At 39.4% G+C, this 26,810-nt stretch overlaps 1 protein-coding gene across 1 annotated transcript in view; it reads right to left on the reverse strand.

Moving 5' to 3' along the window:
• Window positions 1-417: 417 nt before the first annotated feature.
• Window positions 418-26,810, reverse strand: part of CCSER2 (coiled-coil serine rich protein 2) — a 131,341-nt gene continuing 104,948 nt past the window's right edge. The window contains exons 10-11 of the mRNA XM_077821506.1: window positions 15,937-16,021; window positions 418-512 (exon numbers count right to left, since the gene is read on the reverse strand). Coding sequence (XP_077677632.1) covers window positions 418-512; window positions 15,937-16,021 — 180 coding nt within the window. The remainder of the gene's footprint in view (window positions 513-15,936; window positions 16,022-26,810) is intronic.

Consider the following 26,810-nt stretch of genomic DNA (forward strand, 5'->3'; position numbering starts at 1 on the left):
GCAGTGGAGCAGTTTGGGGATGATGCAGTATTGGCTACTGTAGGAGGCACTAAAGCATTCTGGTTTGGGGGCTCTGAAGCTCTTAAAGTCTTTGGCTGAGAAGCCTGGTTTGGGGATGAAGGTTGACTTTTCACAGCTAACTTAGTCTGCACATCTCTAGCATCCATTTGAGTAGGTGTCTGAAAAGAAGGAAGAAGAGACTGTAGTGTACTATCTTCATTACTAGCCAGCTCTTCAGGTTCTTTAGCACTCTTTTTAACCTTCAAATTCTCCTCAAAAGATTCATTCTCATTCAGGTCCTTTATATTTAAACGTTTACTCAGTAAAATGTTCAACTCATTCAGGCTATTTGTGTGAGAACCATTTGCAGCATTTTGATTGGGATGATCGTTTTCATGCAGGCCCTGTTTGGGGTATTCACTGTGGGCCTCGATATGTGGTGTTTTTATTAATTTTCCCTGGGCGAGGACTGTGGAACTGGGAAGGCTGCTGGAAGGCTGTAGTACTTGAGGCTGTTAAAAAGAAAATACATTAACATATTAGACTAGGGAAATGTATATAGTTAACATTTTAAACTCAAGATGTGCTGATCTGGTGCTTGACGCTTACATATTTAGTTTTTGTGTTAAGAAGTTAACTTCGTCAAAACGGGATCCATGGGATACATATAAGTGGAACTGGTAAATTATGCACAAAAAAATTATGCCAGCACTAAAATATACATCTCAAAATAAAATGAAAGACAACGAGAGAAACTTATTGATTGATTTAAAGCAAAGAATATAAAAAAGATTTTGTCAACTAACAATTAATGTTTTGTTCTTTAATTGTATTGCACTGCAGTAACAGAGCCATGACTGAGTACCAGTAAATTCAGATGCAAATGCCTTGAATAGCTAATAAAATTTGTGAGATTACATCTATTTTATCTTCTGCCCCATGCACATTCCAATTAGCTATCCCAAGCCTTTCATCAATTTTAAGCATTTTTAAGAGTAGGTAAGGACTTTACTGGACAAATTTGTGTTGGAAGTGCATTCTAAAGACACCACTTCTACAGATTTAATTTTCTTGGTGAGCTGAGGACAGAAGACTTGACATAAAGCTTGTCCTAATTAGGTTATTGACTAAATTTATATAGCTATTTCATCCTAAAGCCCATTCAAATGAGCTGGTGGAGATGCACCGTGTAGTGTCTTTCTGGGGACTGTACTGCATTCACCACCAGATAAGCATGGTTTAATGAAGAGACTACGTTTTGTCTGAAGGGAGATTCTGGTATTATAAACAAAAGAATCGCCAGTACCTCTTCCGGGTCATTTCTATTTTCCCTTTGCTCTTCCCTGTAAAAAGACTTCAAAGATTAATGTGGCATTTTGCTCTTTAAACTAAACTCTTCTGCATGGAAACTAACAAAAACCTCATCAACCTTGAGTTTGTACACTGATTTTGAAAGAATTGCTCAAGATTCTGTAATTCATAGCATTTCCCCCCCCCCCCCAACAAAACCTACCATACTGCACTTGAGCTATTAAAATTCAACATCTGATTTGGATAATTTTCTATTTTTCCTTTTTAAAATATGAACTACAGTCAAATCTAATTTTGAAGATGGCTTAAACAGAGAAGCAGAAAATCATTCTTCCAAAACACACTTGTTTTTGTCTGATTCTATGTACATAACATGTAGTAATAGTGTCATGCACTATTACAATAAATCAATAAAGCAGGAGCAACATTTCTCATTAGGCTACCTTGACTGAATTTTTTCACCATTATTACACTGAAGAGGAGGATTATTTTGGGGGATTTGCCTTTATTTTTAATACTTGCTCAAACCGAGTAAACGCATTGCAAAGAGCAGTTCAGATTGCTACCCAGATTAACAAGTACCTCAGCTTTCATCGGCTTTCTGACATGTACCTGGTATGCTCACTCTTCAGTGGGGTACAGAGTACCTCCATTATAGTTTTCCATAAAGAGCAAATTTAAGGAAAAATAGATCAGGAGAATTTACTAATCTAATTCTGATTTACTGGAGATTTTTCCTTTGGATTCACCAACTCCACCTTTAGCCAAGGGCAAGTTAGAGATTGGACCAGTGACAACAATGACTGACAAAGAGATAAGTGCAGACACACTGAACACAGTGAAAACTGGTGCTTTTATAAAGAAGAAAAGTGTGACAAATTGGAGAGAGGAAGAGTGTCAAAACATTACTTTCATAGTAAATTATTTTTCCCTCCACTGATTATCACCACCAAACTTCAGAGGAGTGTGGTAAACTTCGGCATTTCCTTTTCTACCAAGCAATTCTTCTACAGATACAAAAAGAACGTTTAATAAGCTATTAGCAATTTTTAAATACACAAATTAAAGCTTAAAGAATAAATCCTGGCAAATCTGTCAATTTTTCAATCTTAGTGTAACGGATATGGATAGTACCTTTACCTCAAACTAAAACCTGTTATTCCAAAGAAGACTTGCACAACAAAGAGGGGATGATGTTAGCCCAAATAATTCACTGTTTTGAGAACCCATTTATAAATTCCAAAAAACTGTTGAGAAAATTCTTGAGCACAGACACAAGCAGTCAGAATAGAACCATTCACAATGCATGTGTGCTGAATAAAGAACCAAAATACTTGAACAAAATTAAGATTTTCTAATCCAATTTAGAAAAAACAAATATGAAGATTATTTTTTATGGCACAAAATACTTTATCATACACAAACAGCTGTTCAAAGTTTTTCCCCATTTTTGGTCATAAAGGAAATAAAACGGAAGATATGTATGAACATTAAATTACATATGTTGCTATGTGCTAAACTACCCCAAAAATAGTCAAATTTTAATCAAAAAGTTTAGTCTATGAAATGTAACACAGTGAAAGAGACAACCTTCATCCCCCACAATGTGTGTAAGTATATCTGAAATACTAGTTAGAAAATGACCTTTTATTTATGCTATATCTGGGCTGCCATTTTATAAAATAGCACAAAAATATTGCTTAAATTGAGTAAAGGCGTGGTAAGCACTTGCATTTGGTATTACAAAATTGCATAGAAGATATTAGCCAAATGCATAAAGGCATACATACCTAAGACATTTTTCATAACCAAAAGATGCCAACAGCTGACCCAAAAGTGGAAAGCAGCATTTGATCTTCTCAGCAAACTATGAATCTTATGACATAGCTTTAGCACAGATAGCTTTGACATCTTCCAGTAAATTTTCAAGTACTAAAAATGTGGCCCCCTGTTTAAAATGAATCACAAGGAGCCTAACACTGATCTCACAAATATGACTTCAGTGGTTAATCCTGATTTATACCACTGGAAGATCAGAATAAGACTGAAATCAGCAATAAATAGTTCATCACAGAAGGAGAGGTTACTTACCTGTAGCTGGAGATTCTTCAAGATGTGGTCCCTATCTGTATTCCACTGATAGTTATGCACCTGCACCATGCACCTGGAGCCAGAGCTTTTCAAAGTGTCCGTCGACCTGGACACGCACCCTTGCATTGCCTTATGGTTTCACTGAGGTGATAAACGGCAAGGCAGACTACCAGCATCTCCAGTTCCTTCTCCACAGCAGGTCTACTAGATCCACAGCACAGAAGGAGGGTGAATCTGGAATACCAATAGGGACCATACATCTCAAAGAACCTCCAGTTACAGGTCACTAACCTCTCATTCTTTTTCAAGTGATGGTCCCTATTGTACTCCACTGAGTGTGATTAACAAAGTAGTACTTAGCTAGGAGAAGGGTGTGAGAAACATGACAGAACTGTGGAATGGAAAACCAGTGCGCCAAAGGAGGCATCCATTGCAGAATCATGCACTAGAGCATAATGAGGAAAAAAAGGTGTGTACTAAACTCCACGTGGCTGCCTTACAAATGTCCACAATGGGTACATCAGAGCGCAACAGTAGTTTATGCCTGCACTCTTGTAGAATGGGTCTGTGTCCCATCTAGTGGGTAGAGTCCCGATAGTTGATAGGAGCGTAAAGCACCCTGAAACCCACTTTCTGGGTGGAGATGGCCTGCCTAAATGTCTCTGCCATGGCCACGAATAGCTTAGGAGACATCCAGAAGGGCTTCATCCGCTCTAGGTAAAAGGCCAGGGCCCTACAGACACTGAGAAAGTGAAGCTGCTGTTCCTCATTTGAGGCATGTGGTTTGGGAAAGGAGGTTGGCAAATGTATGGGTTGGTTGAGGTGGAAGCAGGAACCCACTTCTGGTAGAAATTTGTGATGAAACCACAGCAAAACTTTATCCTTATAAAACACGGTGAAAGAGGGGGGTTACCATCACAGCTCCCAGTTCGCCAGCCCTCCTGCAGACTAGGAAAGCAACCTTTATGGAAAGAAGAGAAAGGGGGCAGGAGGCTAGGAGTTCAAAGGGAGAGTTAATTAATGACGTAAGGAGTAGGTTGAGGTCCCTCTGTGGAGCAATAGGCTGGATTGGGAGGCTTTTACATACCAGGCCCTTCCAGAACCAGGAAGTCAAAGGGTGGGTTAAAACTGAAAGACCCTCCAACAGAGGATGGAAAGCGCTAATAATCACTGCATGCACCCTGCCGGAGTTGAGAGCAAGTCCTGACGCCTTCAGATAGAGGAAATAGTCCAAGACCATTGGCATCCCAATGCTCTTGGACAATACCTTTCTGCTGGGCAGGAGATGAAGTGTTCCCACTTAGCTCAGTAGGATCATCTTGTGTAGTCTGTCCTGTTATTGGAGAGGACCTCACGCACTGCCAATGAACATTCCTGTGCCAGCGGAGGTGTCCATCCAAAAAAACAGGCTGTCAGGTGAAGTATCTGTGGATTGGGGTGTCTGAGTCTGTCTGTGTTGGGTGAGCAGTTCCAGAACGTTAGGAACAGTAGTAGAGGATGCAGAGAAGCAGAGGAAACCAGAACTGCGGAGGCCAGAATGGAGTGATCAGGATGACAGTCACCCTCTCCCTCAGAGTTTGTGAAGGATTCGTAGCATGAGTGGTAGAGGAGGGAAGGCATAGTTCACCTGGTTCGACCAGTTGATGACCAGCGTGTCAACAGTTCTGAATGCACTTGATGCTGGTGTGAGATTCAAAGAGGTTCCTGATTGAAGTTCCCCATTGACCAAAAATGTCCACAATGACAGTGTCGTGCAGTTCCCATTCACAGTCAGTTGCAAAGTTCCTGCTGAGAGCATAAGCAATCTGCTTCGGGGTCCCTGGTAGGTAAGCCGCTGACAAGAGGATACAGTGTGCAACATGCCATTTCCAGAGGTGCATTTCTTCTGAGCACAGCACTGAGGACCTTGTGCCTCCTTGTTTGCTTATGTAGTGGTGTTATATAACACGACAAGAGTGGATGGATGGTAATGAGTGGCATACCTTGTGTACTGCCTCAAGTTCCAGCATGCTGATGCACATCCTGGTTTCTCAAGCGGGCCAAGTTCCTTGTGTCATGGGTTTTTCCATGTTGTGCTCCCCAGTACATTGAGTGAGGCATCTGTTATGACTGTCACGCTTGGTGAGGATGGAAGGAAGGGTATTCCGGAGCAGACTTGGAGAGGCAGGTGACCTTTGGAGGGATGGTGAGAACGACGTCCAAGGGTTGGTGCATGGGGGAGTAGGCTCCTTGCAGTCATAGTTGTAGACAGCAGAAGCGCAGATGAGCAAAGACCATGACATATGTGCATGCTGCCATGTGGTAGAGGAGGGAAAGGCAAGTTCTGGCTGAGACAGAGGGGCTGGATGTCACTGAAGCGATCAGGTCCAGTAGACTTTGGAACCTGTCTTTCAGCAGGTAAATGCATGTGGAGGCCACATCGATGCATGTCCAATGAACTCCAGGGATCATGTAGGGTGAAAAGGTGACTTTTTTTTTGATGTTCAAACTCACCCCAGAGCTGGGAGGTCGATTCCCCAACTTCCTTTCTGGATCGCGCGACCAGCAGTCAATCATTCAGGTAAGGGAAGACAAGGACTCCGTTTCATTGGAGGTGAACCGCTACCATGAAGAAAACTTTTGTGAAGACTCGTGGACCAGTGGTGAGTCCAAATGGGAGGGCCCTGTATTAGAAGTGTCGCAGCCCCACCATGAATATTAGGAACCATCTGTGGGTTGAGTGGATGTTGATGTTGAAGTAAGTGTCCTGTGTATGGAGAGCTGTAAAACAATGGCCATGAGCGGGACCCCCTGGAACTTCAGTTTGCGAATGGAACAGTTGATGTATTGGAGATCCAAGATAGGTCTCCATCCTTTTTTCTTGGGCACCAGGAAATATCTGGAATTGAACCCTGTGCCCTGAAAGGCTGCAGGGACTGGTTCCACTGCTCCTCTCTGCAGGAGGGAGTCCACCTCTAGGGTAAGAATATTGCCGTGAGAGCAATCCCTGAAACAGGCTTTGGGCAGGGGCCATGGAGAAAGCAGCACTGTAAACTCGATTGTATAGCCATGTCGAACAACATCCAGGACCCACTTGTCTGTTATCGCACTACATGTTGGTAGAAAGAGTTTGAGACAGCCCCCAAAGTCAGTGGTTGGCAAAAGCGTTGTGATGCAAAGTGGCTGATGGCTCTGTAGAGCAGTGTTCTCAACCTGCAGCCCATGGGCCACTTGCCGCCCAATCAGCACAGAGCTGCGGCCCATGTGTCATCCTCAGGGCAATGCAGGTAGTATTGGATGCAGCCCACAATGATAAATGGATTGAGAACCACTGCTCTAGATGCACTCAGAAATATCGTTTATGCAAAGACTAGGTGTGCTGCATGGAGGGCTGCACCAGCAGACCAGGTGGACGAGCTCTGTGGACCTTCGGGCGCTTCTATGGAGCTTTATAGGCTTGTTGGTGGCAGAAATGGAGAGTTCTACAGCATCCTGCAGGCAGTAAAATTTTCATTTTGGTGCTGGCGTATATATACCTAGAGATTGTGGTGTGGCTCTAGAGTGTCTTTCAGGGAGTGTAAGGAATCATTCTTCTTCTAGTTGAAGAGGTCCTCTTCAAAAGGGAGGTCCTCAGTAGTGCTCTGTACCTTTCTAGGGAAGCCTGAGGTATGTAGCCAGGATTCTCTCTTCATGACTATTCCAGTCACCATTGTATGTGAAGACAGGTTCGCAGAATCAGCTGCAGCCTGAAGTATAGTCCTGGAGACCAACTTGCCCTCCTCCAAAATAGCCTAGAAATGGGCATGATCCTACTGCGGTAGTTTACCTGTAAAATCTGCCATCTGCCCATAGTTCAAAAAGTCATATTTGGCCATCAGTGCTAGGTAGTTCAAGACACAGAACTGGAAGCTGGCTGAGGTAAAGACCTTTTTACCATGAGATATAGTCTCTTGCCCTCCTTGTCTGAGGAAGTGAAGCACGGATGCTCGTGCCTGGCCTGCTCCATAGCAACCTGGATCACCAAGGAATTAGGCAAAGGGTGGGAGAACAGAAACTCAGACCCCTCTTCTACCCCCTTCGGGGTGGGGGTGCATGTGTCCGTGGTGTGCCATTTGGAGAATGGTGTTGTTGATCAGTAGGGCTACTCTGTGCGGTTCCGGTGCATGCAAGATATATAGTAGTTGGAGTGGATTGTCCTGCACCTCCTCCAGTGGGAGCTGAAGAGCATTAGCTATTCTCCTGAGCAGCTCCTGAAATTGACAGTTGTCCGGGGAAAGAGGAGGACGATGATGACACAGCCACATCTGGGGACGACTAGGGGAACCTCTCCAGATCAGTCAAGACCAGCTGAGCTGAGCTGACCGGCATATCGTCCAGCTCCGGTTCCAAACATCTACTTAATGAAGGATGGGGTGGTGAGACAGGGGACTCCTCCCGGGTTGAGCAAGATGGTTCTGAAGGTGAATATGGTTCTGAAGGCGACAAGCTCCAATATGGCCAACCTAGTTGGTCCTGCCGTTGCTGCGGCTATGCCCATAAATAAAGCCCATGAAGCCAGGAACCAATGGCTCCTGTGCTGAGGCAAAGGAGCGTACTGTCATGGTGCTTTCGGGACTCTCTGATAAGCATGACTTCAGAATGGAAGAACTACATGAGTAGTGTCCGAAACCTCAGACTCAGAGGAACAAGAGTCCTGTACAAATGGGGTGCTGACAGAACTGATGGAACAGGGTGTGCTGTAGGAACAAGGCCAGAGGGCGGCAGATCTGATGTAGGAGAGAAGGCCCTCTTAGCGGGTGATTCAACTGGAACTTGTGGAGACCTCATCCGATCTAGGGCAAACTGCTCCTGGTCCTCATGAACTCATCAGATTCTTCACAGAAGGAACTGGGGCAGGTAAAGGGGCCTGGCTCAGTACCTACGATTCATGCTGTGCCGGTGGAGCCAATGCAGGAGAGATGCACAATTCAGGGACCAGGACTGTTAGATCTAGAGAACAATGTAACTACTTCTTGCGCTTGTGAGCCTTGGAACGTGCCACTCCTTTGTGGCCAGAACTAGTGGACAGTGCAGCCTCTTTCTTGGATCTGGAGGAAGACTTATGGCCATGCTTATGTGCACGTTTCCATGTTTCATGGCTAGGCCCCAGTGTGGGGTCCATAACACTGGTCCCGTCAGATCCGGACTAGAACTCCGTGGTAGGAGGTGCACTCCTGGATTGCGCAGGCCAGCGTACGGGGGAGGGGAGTTCACTGGCTGGGACCCAACTGCCATCTCATGGCAACCTCCATGAGGTGCATAGGACCCTGCCTTCCTGGGTATGGCCAGGGAAGGAGAGGCAGATACTGCACTGGACACGATGTGAGCTTCCCGCAAGCAGTACAGACGGTATTGGTGCTCGTTGCTGAGCAAAAACAAGTGAGGGCAGGAAACGCAGACCTTGAATCCCAGCAACTTCAGCATAATCCAGTACCCAGACACTTGGGGGTGGGGAGGTAGGAGGAAGAGGGTTGGCAGGAAACTGACAAAGTGGTCCCAAAGTCCTTAATCCTACAAAAATTACTATGAACACAAACTACTAAAGAATCAGTAAAATCTGAACTATATAAAACTATAAAAACAGTTTTTCAGGAAAGTTTGGAAAGCAGCAGCTCTGACTTGGACCTTGTGGTGGTGAGAAGAAACTGAAGATGCAGTCGGTCGCCCATGCACTTTGGGCGAAACCACGAGGCAATGCAAGGGCATATGCATGGACCAAAGCCCTCTACCACTCCAGATGCATGCACCTAATCTTCAGTGGAATACAATAGAGATTATCGTTCAAAGAAGAATGACAACTTCATTGAGAATTTTCAGTCAGGGAACATTCAAACATATATGAATACAAGTGTGTGTGTACTTTAAAAAGTTAAGATATATCCAGCACTACAAATAGTAATGCTTAACTTTACTCAGTAGATTGATTTATCTAGTTAAAAAGTGAGCATCACATTTAATCTTTTAATACAGGTACTGGTAGTGCAATGACCAGTTAGGCCAGAGGAAAGGAGAGAGAGACCAGTTTGAATTAACGTTAGGGTAACTGAAAGCGATGTTATGGGGCAGCCAAAATATTTACATATCACTTTGTAATCATCTGGCTCCCACAGCAACTACACTGTTCCAATCCAAAATTGCTTCTTTTGTGCCAAATTAAGAAGAGTATACCTTAGGCTTCATCCAAAATTCAGCAACCATTATAAACAACAGATGATGGGTTCTATTTATGCATTTATTTTACTGGTACCTGATGGAATTGTAACCGGATGTCACCTACTCAGATCAAAGTGTGTTAACATTCAAGATAGTGTGTAAGAAAACAATGTATATATAAAAAGAGGGGGGGGAAGCTACTTTGGAAAGGAGTTAAGTATTGTCACAACATGTTTGTCAGCGCCAACCTATATTTTCTATATTTGTATTTTGTTCCTTTGTAGTATACTCATTTCCCCCCTGTTTATATGAAATTAGTAATAGACTGTGATTAAGCAATTAGCTAGGAGAAGTCTAGTTCCAGTCTCCCAATGAAGTATGAACAAGAAAAAAAACCCAATGTCCTATCCCTTAGCAATAATAGTGTTTTACTGTATGGAACGCATTCAGAAGCTTTTCATTGCTCTATATGATCGCAAATACTGTAGTCTATTTCAGGTAGTGATTTATCATGACCAAGTGAAGAGGATTATACTAATAGGCTTTATATTTGTTTGACGGAGGGAGGGATAGCTCAGTGATTTGAGCACTGGCCTGCTAAACCCAGGATTGAGAGTTCAATCCTTGAGGGGGCTATTTAGGGATCTGGGGAAAAAACTGGGGATTGGTCCTGCTTTGAGCAAGGGGTTGGACTAGATGTCCTCCTAAGGTCCCTTCCAACCCTGATATTCTATGATGTACAAAGTGGCCAAGTGCATAGATATTTAATTACTACTTTATGTTAGGCTCCTATGAATGTAGTAAAATTACCATGTAACTGAAGAAAGTCAGTTCGCAAAACTTCAAGTACAAGAATGTGCATACATTCCACTTATAACAACAAAAGTGAAAGACTTATTTCTGTAATGGCAAGAGTGTGTAGAATTTTGCACCCATCTGTGCATTGTTAGGTGCTCCAATTACAAATGATTAAATGCAATCCCTGCCACAGTAGCAAAAACCTATAAAGCACAATTACTCTTAACTCTTCCAGAAGAAATATGGGTGGTGTCACAGCCAGAAAGAAATATTAAATGCATTTAATGAAAAGGATCTCCACTAAAACATTTGTGTTAACTGAGTCACAATGATATTCCAAAACTGAGACAATTTGCAAATAAGCTTAGTGTCATTTATGAATACAAAATATTTAAGACAATGTGGACATGAAAAAGACATAAATAAAGCACCATTATTTTTAGGTTCGTTGTGCTAATAAGATTATTATATTTAAAAGACATAGCTGTATCTCTGATCTCAATTCTAGATAGAATGTTTTTATGGAACAAATAAGGCAGCATTTTTCTCATTACTATTTTGAAGTGGGGAAAATGGTGCAATAAATAATTTGACTGCATGCATGGCTTTGATAGGCATGCATCATGCTGGGAGCGAGAACAGAAGATATGTGTGAGGAGGAGATGGGAAGAAATCTGAAGTTGTACTGTACCACGCTTTATCACAGAAGTAATGGACTAACTTCTCAACTCCTTGCCAATGGCATAATGGGAAAGCAGAGACAAGAAAAAAGACAAGGACAAGATGTCAGAGGACCAAGACGCAACAATGAGCACTTGCCATGACTGAATTGTAACTTCTTTCCCCTTCATTTGCATGTCCCCAGCTTCCAACAAAGATAGTAGTGTGGTTTAAGAGACTGCTCTATATGTAATACCTATAGTAAGTCATTTACCAAAAAAAGTCCTTACTCCTTGAACTTTAGGGCTTTAATACATTTAACCTCTTATGGTGATAAAGTACTGACGGTATTTGATGTAATTTGTTATAGTGAATGTGCATGCTCAAATTTAGACATACACATGCACATCACAAACACAGTGACCAAGTACATCATGAGATAAATTGCAGACCCATACAATAAGCTCTATCATATAATTTTGACTGTTACTTTCACTGCCTATTAATCTATCTTCCCTGGGCCTCCCTTGTAACATTCAACTCATTTGAGCAGATTTAACCAATCCCTATTTTATTTTGGTTATCTAAAATCAAATTGCCACAAAAATGTTTCTGCCCAAATGCAGAATTTCCTTCCTTCCTGTTATCCTGGGCCAGATGGGAAATATATTCTCTTGGGAGGGCAAATATCCAATATTCTGCAACCTTTCATGTGAAGAAATAATTTTACACCATCAGAAAGTGGTCATTTCCAGCTTCCCAGTGTGACAACTCCTGCTTCTACCCATGGAAAAAACCACAATATCAGATCTTAAAACCAGGACATTTTTATGCCTGGAAAATTTGTAGAGTTTGTTTTTTTAGTTAGCTATATGGTGTACCATAGTACTCAAAGCTATAAGGGAGCCTCACTTTACAGACATATAAAATACTAACCCAATTTCTTTAAGCCTTACAGAAAAATATTAGAAATCTGTCAGATGTGTAGCATATGCAGAATACTTAATAGTATGGTGTAACACAGGTTGCTTGGAACTTGTTTGGGACGGTTTCTGTAAATTCCATTGTTTCTTCACCTGTAAGCAATACCACCACCCCAATGCATAGCAATAAAACTTTACCACGTCACGGCATGTATTTTGTGTATCTGGCCAGATATGTGCATGCATATAAAGGGTTTGATTAAATCTTTGTTTGTAAATATGTTATGAACAAGTATAATCACATTTTAAATGCTTCCAGGTCTCTTGCTTTTCTTTACAAATACCTACACAACCACATTTTCCCTTAAAATTAATGTTTTAAAAAGTTAACTTCACAATACTGAAATCAAGGTATAAAGAGCACACACCCAAATGCACTGTAGTTTAACTGTGTCACAGAATATTTACAATATTTAAACCATTCCCTCACCACACCAAGCAGATAGCATCCTGGGTTTACCAGTTTTCTGAAGCAGTCTTTATTTTGCTAAGAGTATCAGCCTGTGTAGCTTTCAGAACTGCAAAGCATCCTAAATGGCCAATGTAGATTAATACTTTTAACCTGGCAAAGAAATTTACTGTTTCTTGTGGAACACCTCGTGAGCTAAGGTGTGTGTTTGTTTTTAAAAAGTATGAAAAAAAATCAACCTTATCATGGCAAAACACTACTGAAATAATTTATAATCAAAATGCACACGACAGCTTATTCTTGTTAATGGTATAAAGCCAGCATTGCTTAGCTTTCTTTCACTTACAATTCATAGAGTCTAGAAAAAACTCTGACAAGTGTCTAGTCACTAAAGATGTCCTGAGAACTTGTGCCCTGTGTCAGTACAGTGTTATCTGTGTAACTAACCCCCTCACAAAAAAACTCTCGTTTTTCAGTTAAGTGTGCTCCTGTTACAATGATTACTTAAACCAGTTGCCTACCGAAATTACTACAATATGCTTGGGTTTCAAAATGCTCTGTTATTACTCTGTTTTAATCCTAAAAACTAAATCTCCAGTATTTCTGCCATTAATAGTATGCTTCTCTGGAATCCCCAAATTTTGATACAACATTTTTAAACTGGATGGGGGCGAGTTCACATAAACCACCTCACAGTAGTAGCAACTGATTGTATATCATTATCAAGAGAAAAATACAGTAGGGAACATGTAAGATTTGAGTACTCATGACACACAGTATTGGGAGTTATAGGAATATAGTAAGAGATCCAATTTTGTTCCTGGAAATGGCATATAAACAAATCTTTTATTGGACAAATGATTACACAGTCTAAAATGCTAAATACTATCACGGGATGTGGAAATGATATTCAGAGTTAATGATTCTGAAATATTTACTTTCACTTTAGTGTTAACTTTCAGTAAAACTCAAAACATACACCCAACAATATGTTCACTAACATTGTGCAGTATTAAGGATGGGTACATTGGGCAAGTTAAGCACTAATGTCTGTTAGCTTGATTATTAATGCTAACCATCTGGTTGGATTGTAAACATAATTGGATTGTAAGATTTTTGTAGCAGAATCTTATTTGTTCTGTAAAGTAGCAACACACTGGAACTGTGTAAATAACAGACTATTTCATAGCTTTATATATTTTGATAGTCTGAACTGTATGCGTCTGCAAACAGACTGTCATTATCAAAGGGTATATAGTGAAGTTCTGATGGTTGGTAAAATTTTGCAACATCCACAACTGGCAGTAGATTTCAGAGGATACTTCTAAGTTAGCCTCCAGAATAAATAGTTACTAAAAGAAATTGTTTGAAGAGAACTATGGGAACCAATTATCTCCAAACAGAAATATAGCTGACTTAAGCCAAGTGTACATCATGTTCCCCCACAATTTCTGCAATAAAACAGTGATATGAACTGCAATCTAGGTGCTCTCTATCTACTTATAATACTTTTGGAATTACACTCTGGCAGATTCTATTTTCTGGAAATGACATTACTGTTGTACAAATACTGATTAGATAGGGTTACAAATGTTATTCCTGGTAATGTTGTCTTCTGGAGGGAATGCTTTCAAAAATTACGCCAGAGAGCACTGGTTTGGCAAGTGTGCTGGCAAAAACTGTATGCTTTAAGATATACACAGAAACATGATTATTTAATATCTCCACACTTCTAGTTCCGGTATATACCTTCCTGGTCAAGCCTAACAGTAAGACTTGCAGCAACAAAGCCGGGAGCACCCAGACAATTATAGAAAACAGATGTATTCTTCTGAATAATATGCCTATTCCACTTCATCATAATTAGTCTATTACTGACTTTCATCTGTTGTCTTTGCAGAAAGCAAGCAGCAATGGATTCACATGTAATGACAGAGCATGTAGCCTAAGATCAAAGCACATACAAAATTGATTCTTTTAGGGCAGCTTTATATAGCATTACTGATTTCTTTTTTTAAAAAAAAACCTGTGCTAATGTTAAAGGAGAAAAGATATGGGGCTGAATTGCACAGAGAACCGGTAATGGAATACAGAGCTTTTTATCACTAGTTAAATGATCAGTGTGAGTATCTGATAGTCTTAAGTCCAGTTCCTAATGCATGAGTGCCTGGCAGTTCAGAAGTCACCATTCACACAACTTGACTTCCCCGTTGGTATGCTCAGAAGCACTGTGAACTGAATACATGGAGTTTGATCTGTCCCTTCACTCTTACAAGTGAGCCTTGTAAGAATCGTACAAGAATCGTGCACTGCTACTGCTTGTGCTATACCTGTGGATAGAACACTTCAGTCTACTGCCATTAATAAACTTGACACCTTTTGTGAACACTAAATTACACAAGAAAAATATGAGAAAACAAGTCTGACTAGCACCTGGAGACGATCTGTTATGAAGAACTTAACCTTTATTCATGCTGAATTGTTTAAGTGAGTATTTTCACAAAAATGTCAAAATAGTATTTTACATTTCTTTGAAATATATTAAATGACATAAGATTTTCCTTGTGAACTTTTTTTTTTTACAATTATTTCAGTAGATGTTTAATTTAGATTTAATAGTTTTCCAGGGTGTAGTTTACTTTTAAGTTTCACAGAATTTTAAACATTAGTTTGCTTTAATAACTATTTTTTTAACTGTATTTCAGCTCCAAACACACTCGAGTATAGCAGAGCATCAGCAAACTCACTGTAATTTGCAAATTACAGTAAATTTTGTATGAATAAAGTGTAATCTTTAGTAACTAGTCATATTTCTTTTGCCATATCCAGAAGATCATTCAAAATACTGAAGCTCAAAATAAGACTTACCATTTTTCTATTAACTATGTAAGCACATGGTTGAAAATCAGCAGTTTTGTTTTTGTATTCCAGATTCAAGGCAATAGAACAATTTCAGCTCGTACTTTAGCTCAAGCAGTAGCTAGCACAAAAGCAACATTAGTAAATCATGCATGCTTTGGAACAGCCATTCACAGCCCGTTAGATGTCTTTTCACAACAAACATTTTAGAGAAAGAAATATTAGTTTAAAAAAAGCCATCCTAAAAAATTATAAAAAGCCCTCTCTCTTGGATTGCAGTGAGAATGACACTATTTTTCTCACAAAGATTTTAATAAGGTACACATTGCATATATGTATACATATGAGCATGGACACATGCAGAGTTTATGAGTGAAAGACCACACACAAACAGGACAGCAAGATATATGTTAGACAAGATTGGAAAGAAGGGCTTATTCAGGTCTTAAGAACAAATATAGTAAATCAGCTTCGAAAAGCTTTAACTTGTAGCTGCTAGTGACTGCAGGAAGCACTTAGGTTAGGCCACAGACTGTTGTATATGCCTGTAAATTTCTGCTGGGAAAGAAGGACACTACATGATCAACAGTGCGTGCAAAAGGAAAGTTTCTACCGGAACAAAGTGTGGGAAATGAGTGAGAGGTACAGACTCACTCTGTCTGCGGTGCGGTGGAACAGTCCGAGGGATGCCCTGGAATGAGCCCTGCCAGGGAGAGAAGGAGGGAGCAGAATACCCACCCTGTGCAGAAAGAGAGGGGGAAAAGGTATAATAAAAAAAAGAGAACAGGGGAAAATAAGACACCAAAAAGCCAGACTGGTCCTTTTTCTAATAAATACAATACTATTGCCATTTACAATTATTCTCTTTTCCTAATCTTAACACCACAAATTACTAAAACCATTAGCAAACCTAGACAAGTTATGATTCCCTCATTAGACTAGGCAGATCCCTTACTTTCCCCCTGTATGACAGCGTACCAGTGATCCCATGGTTTACAAAATCTATATTTAAATTATATATATTGGCATACCTTTTGCGTAATATGGTTTTAGGTGTTAATTTGTTATGCTGAAAATAGCCCCAACTCAGACAAGACAAGGAAAGAATAGTTTTTTCACGTAACATTTATAGACAAAGTTCTCTTTCAAAGCACCTCAATGTAAGTCAAAATACGCGTTTAACCATTTTATTTTATTGTAAAGACATATGAGCTGTAGCTTGCAAAAAATGTACTAATGGAGAGAAGGTTTTCTGGCAAGCTTAACTGTGGGCTTTAGTCCGCATCCTTCAGATCTGGGTATGAACAGTTACTGAATGCAAAAGGGCACGAGTGAAGTCTGCCAGCATCTTTATGCCTTGCTGTGGGTAGCCGGAACCCTCCATTACTGGATCGTAATGTCACAAAATAATACATAAAGCTATCTTTAAATGCTCTCTGAAAATGCAAGATTTGTCCTGCCACATCCCTAGATGGTTATTTATCTGATATACATCAATGACACTTACAGCTGCATTTCAAAACAAGTTCTTTGTGGACCTACATGATATGCTGGTGACAATCTCCTAGGACAACAAACATATCTTTTTTATGCAGCCCAGCATTTTCTCCATAACCTTACCTTTAAAAGAAATCCATCCAAACTGGCATTTCTTTCTCTCAAGTCACGAAATAATCCAGGCTTCCTACCTCAATCCACAATCTAAGGTAATTTTCCATCAACCATGTCTAAAATTAAAACTTAAAACTTTTACTGTCACAGATTGTGTAGTACGGAGACATTAGTGTTAAGACTTTGAGAAGACTCACCACTATGAACTGGCAGCTTTTACTAACAGATAATGGATATAAGATGATGAAACTGGAGTTAAAATTTGTATGCCAGAAAGAAGAAAAGTGATTTCCAGAATTTCTCAAGGCACAGATTATTTTTCCCCCTCAAAATCTTTCCAATTTTTTAACTGTTGCAGAACTAGGCTTCCCTTCCAAGATATTTCTACAAAAATACTCTTTTTATTTAGTCCAGTGATGATCAAAAGGTCAAGAAACATTTTGACAATCATCTTCATAATTAGCCTGTCTCATTAGTTTCACTTATTGCTATTCAAATTTCATCACAAGAATGTCAAAAAGCTGCAGGTTGAAAAGTATTGTGATATCACCACGTGTGTTTGGTCAATATTTAGAATTTGCCAACAACAGCACCTTTAGGGTCCGACATCAGACTGTAGAAGATTATTTTTCAAGAGGTGCTGCCTGAGTATTCAGAAACCGATGAGATAAAAGTATCTAAGAGCCGGTCCTGTCAGAAACACTTTTTAACTTACACGGCCATAGCTAGACACACATATGTAAACATTTATGGAGCCCTCCATCAGTGGTTGTTAAGGCCCACACAGGCTTTGGCCAAGGAGTAGACGGTTATATGATGGCAAATTCTGCTTGCTGGAGGTCCAGCAATGTTATCAGCACAATTTGGACCGTATCCACTGATGTCGGAATGAGAAAAATATTCCCATAAACAAGGTACAATCCGTGACTGAATTTTTTAAAAAAATGTTAAGACACATGGTGTCCAACAGCTGCATGCACAATATTGGAACATTTTCTACAATCAGTAGGAAAAAGACCATCTAAATACACAGTTCAGAGCTCACCCTAGCTGCTTCAGGTAGCTAGGCCCACAAAACAAATTTTCAGACTCTCGTCCATGGTTACTATAATCTTAACACTGTTGACAGGGCTGGCCTTGTGAGGATCTTTGATTTTGGTGAAGGAAGGAGAGATGTTTCTTTCAAGTTACTTCCAAATTTAACTAACTCATTTAATATAAATAGACTGGGGAAAATTTTGGGGCCCAGATTTCTCCAGGAGAAATTAAACTCGGCTGTTTGTATTTGGTTCGTGTGTGGTTAACAGATTTAAAAGTGAACTGAGCCGTTGTAGGAATTTTTCTACAGTAGGGTGATTTTTAGCACTTATGTAATACTTTATAAAAATTTCTCAGTAATTTTGTACGGCACGTAATTATTATTAATCCCCATTTTACAAATGTAAAAACTAAGGCAGAAAGGTTAAATGATTTGACTAAGGCATAAGAGTTGGAGTTACAGCTAGTCTATTTTAGATCTGGACCTCTACTATAAAGATTTCCTGTTTTGAGTTATTTACCTACGCATTTTTGGTCAACTGCTGGAAGTGGTTATTCAAAGCATCTTCTTAGTGTGCCAAACAGGGTATTAACCTTGCTCTGGGAAAGAGCCTGCGGGGTGGTGTTATTTTTGCGTAAAATGTGCTTAATCTCACGAGACGGGACAGTCTACTAACTCCAAATGTCACAACATTTATTTTACTGTAAGTAAATATATCTTGCTGTTTTCTAATGTAGGTTTAATGGGTTTATTCATTATATTGTATACACCAATTGTCCAATTTTAAATAAAGATGGAAAATAGAAAAGATTATATTTTAAGGGGACATTGTCAAAGCAGAAGTTGTGAAGTAAGTATTTCCATATCTAATGGGAGGGAATTTTGCTTTTTAACAATAGCATTTACAACTAAGATGTTTCAGCAGACAACTACTTAGCCATACTGTCTACATAATGATTCACTGGAGGGTGGGGAAAAAAACAACAAAAACATCTGCTGAGAAGACAATGCCTCAGGCAGCATAAAACTGGGAGCAGAAAAGATCAGAAAAGCTGCTGCTAAACATTTCTATTCGGACTACAGCAGATTTTGCAAAATAATAACTTAGACAGTCTGGCAGTGCCCCATTAAATATGGAAAACAGTCACATACAGGCTGAGAATCCGTGTCCCAGTATTTAGCCCAAGCAGGATTACCTCATTATAAACTTCTTAAAACAACCAGGCCACACTGAAAAAGAAAAATGGAAACATCACTTACCTTAGCTTCTCTAAAGGTGTTTTATGGATTTTCCTGGATCACAGAGCCTTTGTGTGAGACTGGTGGAACTTAAGCTATTATAGCTCACAGTTTCAAGGCAGTCATAGCAGATAGAGTGTAAACCAAGTGCCCTACGGGCTGTCATGTGCCTCTCCCTACTGAGTAAAATGCTGCTCTCCAAACACCCCAGATACGTACATTGATTGCATGGGAGCAGAAACATCCAGAAAGAAAAGGCAATTCAACATAATCATAGTAAGATAAAAGATAAGCCTCAGAAAAAAGCGAAAGGTATGAAACAAAGTAACTTATACACTCTGAGGTGAAGGGAGTGGGCCAGTGAGAATCCTCCCCAAAGATGCTGCCAGCTTCATCCCCTACTTCTCACATGAGACCTTGGTCTTGACTATTTACGAGACAGGGTAAGCTGTAAGGGATTTGCCACATACTCACGAGTCTAAAACAGGGTGTAAGGGCAAGGCAACACTCCTGAATGGCAATTCTTGGGCCATGTAATTCTCAGTCATGCCCCTTGTACACTTCTGGACCAATATTAACTGAAAGTCAGCTGTTTTTGACAAAGCTAGGGGAAGTTAGGATCCTCTCTTGCAAGTCACTATTGCATGAACATGCACTTGGCATCTGCGGAGTCCTGGAGCTCATGCTCATTCAAATTATAGTCACCACCTTGTTGCTTAGCCTTTCCAAACTCAAGGGGCTGGAATAGCTGATGAGATAGGGATGAGGACCAGAGCTTCTTAAGGAAGTTTTATGCAGCATGGATACTGGCTGCGTCGGAGCCCCTGGCGCAAGAGGTGTCAGTAAAGGTGTCCAGGGCAGAACTTCCTGCACAGGAATGCCAAGTCTCAGTAATGAGCCTCAGCCTCAGAGCAAAAAAAGTACTTGAGTGCTCCAAGAGAACATACGCCTGCTAATACAGGGCAAGAAAAATACTTAGGAACTTCTATTGTGTGGTAATCTCACAAAGCACCAGGAGTTATTGATTCTAATTTCCAAGGATATAGCAATATCCATATCCCCATCTCTGTTTCAAGCAAATGAATGCAGGAGGGGAAATACAGATGTACCAGTATGAGGGTGCCTGGAATCAGGGCCTTCAAGAATGTCAGGGAGAAGCTGACCCCCTATGTGTCTCCTAACTCAGTGAGCTGCACAGAATCCCCACCTCATATAATAACCAGTGCCAAACATCCAAGAGCACCTGCTTGGTGGAGATGCAGGATGCTTCAGAGGGAAGCCTCCCTTCTTAGCTTAGCAAGGAGGCAGAGCCTGCACTGATACAAGTAGCACGGGCACTGCATCATGGTGCTGGGTGGCCATTAGCTTTGAGAGTTTATCCTTCAAAGCACGCCAGGCTGGCCTTGGACTAAGTTACAGTGGGCTCCATGAGTTGCTTAAGGAGGGCTTGAAGAACTCGCCACATTTCTGAAGTGCTGGGGATGACATCTGCACATGTATTGGGCACTCCTGCACATTGCAATTGAGTCAGAGGCAGACACGCAACATACACAATTCTGTTCTGAACATTGTTCTGATTCACAAAAGATTTGAAGCTGCTGAGTAGTCATCAATCTTCTTTGGACACCATAACTAATAAAAGTATAAGGAAGTGATGCAAAAAGGGAAATACCAGACAATCAGAGAAACTAATGTTGAGCATAAAGGTTAGCACTGAATTAAGACATATGCTGAGCAAAAAAACAGAAGTTCAGTGCCAAAGCAGCAGAGCAAGTACCAATACACTCAGCTTTAAGGCTACCTTAAATCATACCAAAGTGCCGCCCCAACCCCCAAAAAAGGTCCAGATGCCAAATCAAACAGCAGGCACCACGATATTGCAGAGGTATGCTGAGCCAACTAATTCAAAGACTTCAGGAGATGTAGAAATCTGAACCAGGCCTGACTAGAAGGCAAAGTTGGAACAGATAAAGGATAGGATACCTCAGCTAGGATCTAGAGGATAATTGGAGCAATAGTCAATGTTGTGCTTGTTCCTGTCAAGACTTGATTTGCCAACAAGAATCAACAATGAACTGACGGAAAAGTTTAGAAGGGTGAATTTATTCTTGGCAGAGGGTGGCATATGACTGCAATTTGGGGAAGTAGCTTCCATTCTTCCCCATCTACTGCTTCAGGATAGAAAAAAAATACTTGAGAGCTAGAAGAGTTCCTTCCATCAGTCTTATGCCAAGGAGCTGAGACCCAGGAGTGATAATCGTGCACAGATTGTATCATTAGCAAATTTAATTTTTCTGTTTCTTAGGAAGTACTTACAACTGTCCTCATAAATACAAGTCAAACAATTTGTCATCAGCAGATTTTTAAAATGACTTAAAGAACAGGCTTTAAAAATTCTGTATCTGTTTAATATTAGAGACAGTAAACCCACAGTGTCTTGAATCAATGCATGCAATGGTTAGAGACCAATATATTTAATCAAAGTATTTCTAGCAAGTTTGAACTTTCGTAAGTCAAATGTTGAACACTTTTTTAAAAAGGTAAACAAACTGTAAAATTAATTTTTATATTTGTTCTCAGGGACTGAATACCCTATTGCTACTTTCAAAAGAAAGTTACCTTTCCCTGACTCCCAAGCACAAAGTTCATTATAAACCAGCCTTGCAAAATTCTACTTGCCCACTTCCCTAAGGCATGTAAAATATTAGGGTTTTTTCATTATTGTTGTAAAATAAACAGTAGGTAAGGAGATTTCATACCTCCAGTGGTGACCTCACATGACAGTTTTTTGAAATTGTTATGAACTATCCTGAAATTATGCCAGGACAGGGAGCAGCCCATATATCTTCAATAACTGGAGATCAAACTACATTAAAGTTATTGCCATTACCCCATCACAGTTTTTAATTGTGGTAGCTGACATCAAATATAAAAGTCTTCAAACATATACAAGACTAAAAATATAACTTTCCTTTGTTGTGCCTAGATGCTCCAAGATTCGTAAAAGCCAGTGATCTTACCTTATATATCACATCTGCTGCAATATCTAGGCATGTGGCAGCAATTTGAAGACAGCACAAGCCTTGCTTCCAATAGATTTCTATTTTGTGCATTGACATCAAGTCCTTAATATTAAACATAACTTCCTATGAATTAGTTTATCTAGGGGTTTTGTTTTACTACTTAACGATAGTTTTAAAAGATAAAGATTAATGGAATAAGTAGATAACATACAGGAGATCATAGTGAGTCCTTATGGAGCTATCATGATCTACTGCATCAGTGAATATGTGGAAGGCTTTATTCTATGGATTATCGATATAATACAGATAGTAATGGTTCTCTCTAAGCAATTATGGTCTACTGCACCAATGGGGGCCTACATTCATAATATAATATGCTATATAATCAGTACCCTATATACCATGAATGCAAAGTATGTGTAATAAAAATCATGGAAGTGACCAGGCAGGCACACTAACTGCTTTTAAATAGCAATGTCCCAATCCTTAACTATTTTAAAGAAAAATTTATTCCAAGTCTCTATGCCTTATGAATGAGTTAGAGATGAAAAGAATAAATCTAAAACTACAAAGCTTGAAATTGTTTGTGCACTCGGCTTAGAAAACAGAAGAACTAAATTTGCTTTCGGAAAGTGTCTTGTGGTAGAGATCTTGAATGAAAAAGCCCAGCACAAAGAGTGATGATCCCTAACATGCTAATGGAAACAGATATGCTATAGTGAAATGGCCATGGTAATGGCCACCACTTTTTAAAAAGGAGTTTGTTTAATCAGAGCACACATCCACTTACAAAAACAAAACAAAAAACCCAAAAAGTGGAAGGATGGAGTGCACTGAAGTATAAACCATCTTAAATTAATCCTAAAAATGTAGTTACCGAAGATAATGTAAAACAAAGTTATTTAACAAGGAACTGCTAAATTAGAACTCTGTTATACTTTAAAAACAGGGAGCTGCAGCATCACCACCACTGCTAGAACAGTTTATTCTTTTATTTATCCGTTTTATTATTTTATTCTGACCCCTACGCTTTGAGATCCTCTACACTAATTGTTTGATATTTAAGTTCTATTTCCTAAAATATTGCTAGGGATGGTGGTTATGATTTCAGATGAATACTTACTCTATAGGAGATGTTGTAACACATGACTACCAGAGTTGCCAGGATTTATAAATCGGTAATACAATTCTAAAAGTCAACATACACTGACAAAAGGAGCTCTCTGATCTTCATATTTGACAACATTAAGGATCTGAGAATTAAAGTGTCTAGAGGAATTATACTTTTGCTACAGGGTATTCAAATTTCACTCTGTTCTGCAAAATATAGTCCATTTGAGTAAACAGTCACAACATTTCATAATTAATACCAGATTTAGCAGTACTGAATTTGAATTCCAGGAAGCAAGCATCATGCATTTAAGGCTATTATTTCAACCTGACTATGAAAGATAATGAAGCACAAAAAGTTATTAAAAAACTACATTGTTTTGTGGTGAGAAAAGATATTTTATTATGGTCTCTAATGCCACTTCCTTTTATTGTATTCCTCCATCATGAAAATACAGCTTATTGTCTCTCTCTTTCTTTTTGCAAGTGATATTTTATATAATTTGGTTCCAGCTCAATTGTGATTTCATGCCAATACTTCTATATTTATAATTATACTAAGCCATGTAAGAGAGTACACAAACATTCACATTAACAGAGAGACTATAAAATTGCTGTCACTGTGAAATCAAGCTAAAAAAGTTTTGCACGCACATCTTCCATTGTAGCTTGATAGAGTCACTGTTTAGCAAATCATTTCAATGGAATAAAACAAAAGCTTTAAAAATGTGGGTTTTGTACTTGGGTTACAATATGACGGGAGGAGGAAATGGATTGAGAACATTTATTTTGAACTGACTTATTTAAAATGAAGGGTCAAAAAAAACAAATTAAATTTCAATGAAATAGTGCCTTAGTGCTTACTGTGGCCGTGTCTATTTGTATAGCTTATCTGTCTCCGACTTGGTTCCAAGGACAAATATAGAAGGTAAAGAACATTTATTTGCTAAGCTAAACTAGGCCTACATAGATTCCCAAAAAACTAAATTTAAAAACCAACTTTGTTAGGAATTAGAATTTGAGTCACAAAAACAAGAAAATTACAGGTTAAGTGGAAAATACATGTGAATGGTGCATAAGGACCATAGGCTGATTTTTACAATAACCAAATGCTGCTTAACTCCCCTAGGCTCCCTTGAAAAATCAAAGCTATACAGGATAACATAACAAGGTATTCATCAACCAGAGGATATCAAATTACCTAGTTTTAGACTGATAACCAGGCCATCAACATATGTAGACAAATTTAGTACAAAAAGTATTTAGTATTAGTTAAATCAGTTTTTTTTCCTGCTTCACCTTTTCATTCATTATATACATCAGAAAATTAAACTAAAAAGGCAAAATTTGTTTAGTGTTTTCCAATTACAAACCAAAAGCCACAGGGTGCTGTGCTATTGCTAGTTAATATTTTAACAGAGTGGCACCCATAATGTGGCCCAAGAACCACAAATCATCTGTGAAACTTTTGCTGGTGACCATCCATCTCACCATGGACCACAATGTACTTGCTCTCTTCACCTCCAATTGCTGTAATTAAAGGCTGTGATTCTGTCACGGAAGACATGGATTCTGACTTTCCGTGACATCCATGACTTCTGCAGCTGCAGCAGCCTGTGCAGCTGACTGCGAGGCACCCGAGCAGCTGGCCCCAGGGCCAGCCACATCGGCCCATTAGTGCCAAGATCTAGTCACATCTTTCTTCACGCCCTCTTTGATGACACAGAGTTCCACGTGGCGAATATCTTTCAGTTTTAAAGGGCCTTTCCTTCAGAAGGAAAAGTCATTCATAGGAACCACTTCACCCACAACTGAAATTCTCCATGACAGACTGTAGAATGTATCCTATGAGGTGCTGTTGTATGTTGTTAAGCAATACATCAAGACAAAGTGAAGAACCCCATCAACTGAAATTACAGAGACTATCAGTAGACAGAACGTAATTACCCAAACTGGAATTTGGCCAGGAGACCAAGGTTAATACCTCTCTTATAAGAAGTACCATAGTCAGCCCTATAATCATTGTGCCAATTTCTGTCTCATTATAGAGAGAGAAAGACAGGCAGTGTCATCATCAAAACGTATAATTGTGTACATCAAAGGGATACCATCTTGGGGGAAAAAAATCACATTTCTGTCTAAAAGTTTTAAACCCAAGTTACAAGCAACAGCAAGATTACACACACTGAAAGTTAACAAGAAAACTTTTTCTGGTTTACTTTGAATATTTGACACTTTCTGAATAGTCATTTTCATTTTTTCCCTTGGTCAGTTTTTCCTCTTCCTGTTAAGATCCTTATAAATATGAAGAGGGTAGCTCAAACTTATACTATTTATTATTTTATGTACAGAGAAATATTTTTTAAAAAAATAGGACATTCTATTAAATTCATATATGATTAAAACTGGAATTTTAAAAAAAGTTTCCAAGAAGTTCAAGTTGACAGCCTCTCTTTAAAACACAGAGTATTACACAACATTTCCCTTCACTTCTGGGCTCACTCCTCAGATCCTGAACATTAATATTACCTTTACAATTTAATTTAGGCAATAGGTGAAAATTAGACTATAAGTGCAGTTCTAGGCCCAGCAGTTAATTGTGGGGACGTTGTTATAAAGGAGAAACCATTGCATTTCGCCCTAATATGCACTCATTCAAATTGATTAAGGATATATACAGTGTCTGAGCCAACTCAGACACTATTTCACTGATTTGTCTGTGCTATTAAAGTCTCATCAATGTTCCTATTAAACATGCATCAAATCAAACAAAAAGTATACCTAACTCATTTTTATTTGTTTTTCAAAATCATTAGATTATAGATTCTTTACCTGCAAGATTATATTAAGACATTTGATTTGTAGAACCATTAAAATTGGTTACTTTCTATAGGAGTGGGGCTCTTTGAAATGATTGTCAGTATGGATCCCCACTCTTGGAATAAATGAGCTTCTGGTGCAAGAGCTTGGATCCTTCTAGATAACAGTGTCCACTGGACCATTCACCCTCCGCTGTCTCCAAATTTTTAAGGAGAATGGTTCCAACTGCTCCTGCAGTTTCTTCCACTGATTCAGAAATTTTCATAGCAGAGACTCTGAAGTAGCATGGAATTGTTGATCCTTATAGGTGATCAACTCAAACAGCCACATAGCAAGTAACTTGCTTTTTTTGTGAATTACCCATAAGGTTCCTCCTTTTTTGGAGATTAACAAGAAGTTATGAACTGCCAAAAGGAAGGTCTGAAAAGTATTAATTAAGAGGTACTGCAAGATTGCGCCTCTGAATTGGGCATCTAATGTACCGCCCAAAGGAAGAGTATAGTGTTGCAAAAGTGTGTACACAGACCATTGCATATTTCAGTGATTGACACAGTGCACATGGATATTGTAGAAGCTGCCTCAGACTTAGCCGAGTGCACTCCAATACCTCCAGGTGGCTGAATGCCTGCCAGGTACCAATAACTATATAAATATAACCTAATACATTTGGACACTCTTTGAGCAGA

The sequence above is a fragment of the Eretmochelys imbricata genome, chromosome 7, assembly GCF_965152235.1.
Source record: "Eretmochelys imbricata isolate rEreImb1 chromosome 7, rEreImb1.hap1, whole genome shotgun sequence".
Lineage (NCBI taxonomy): Eukaryota > Metazoa > Chordata > Testudines > Cheloniidae > Eretmochelys > Eretmochelys imbricata.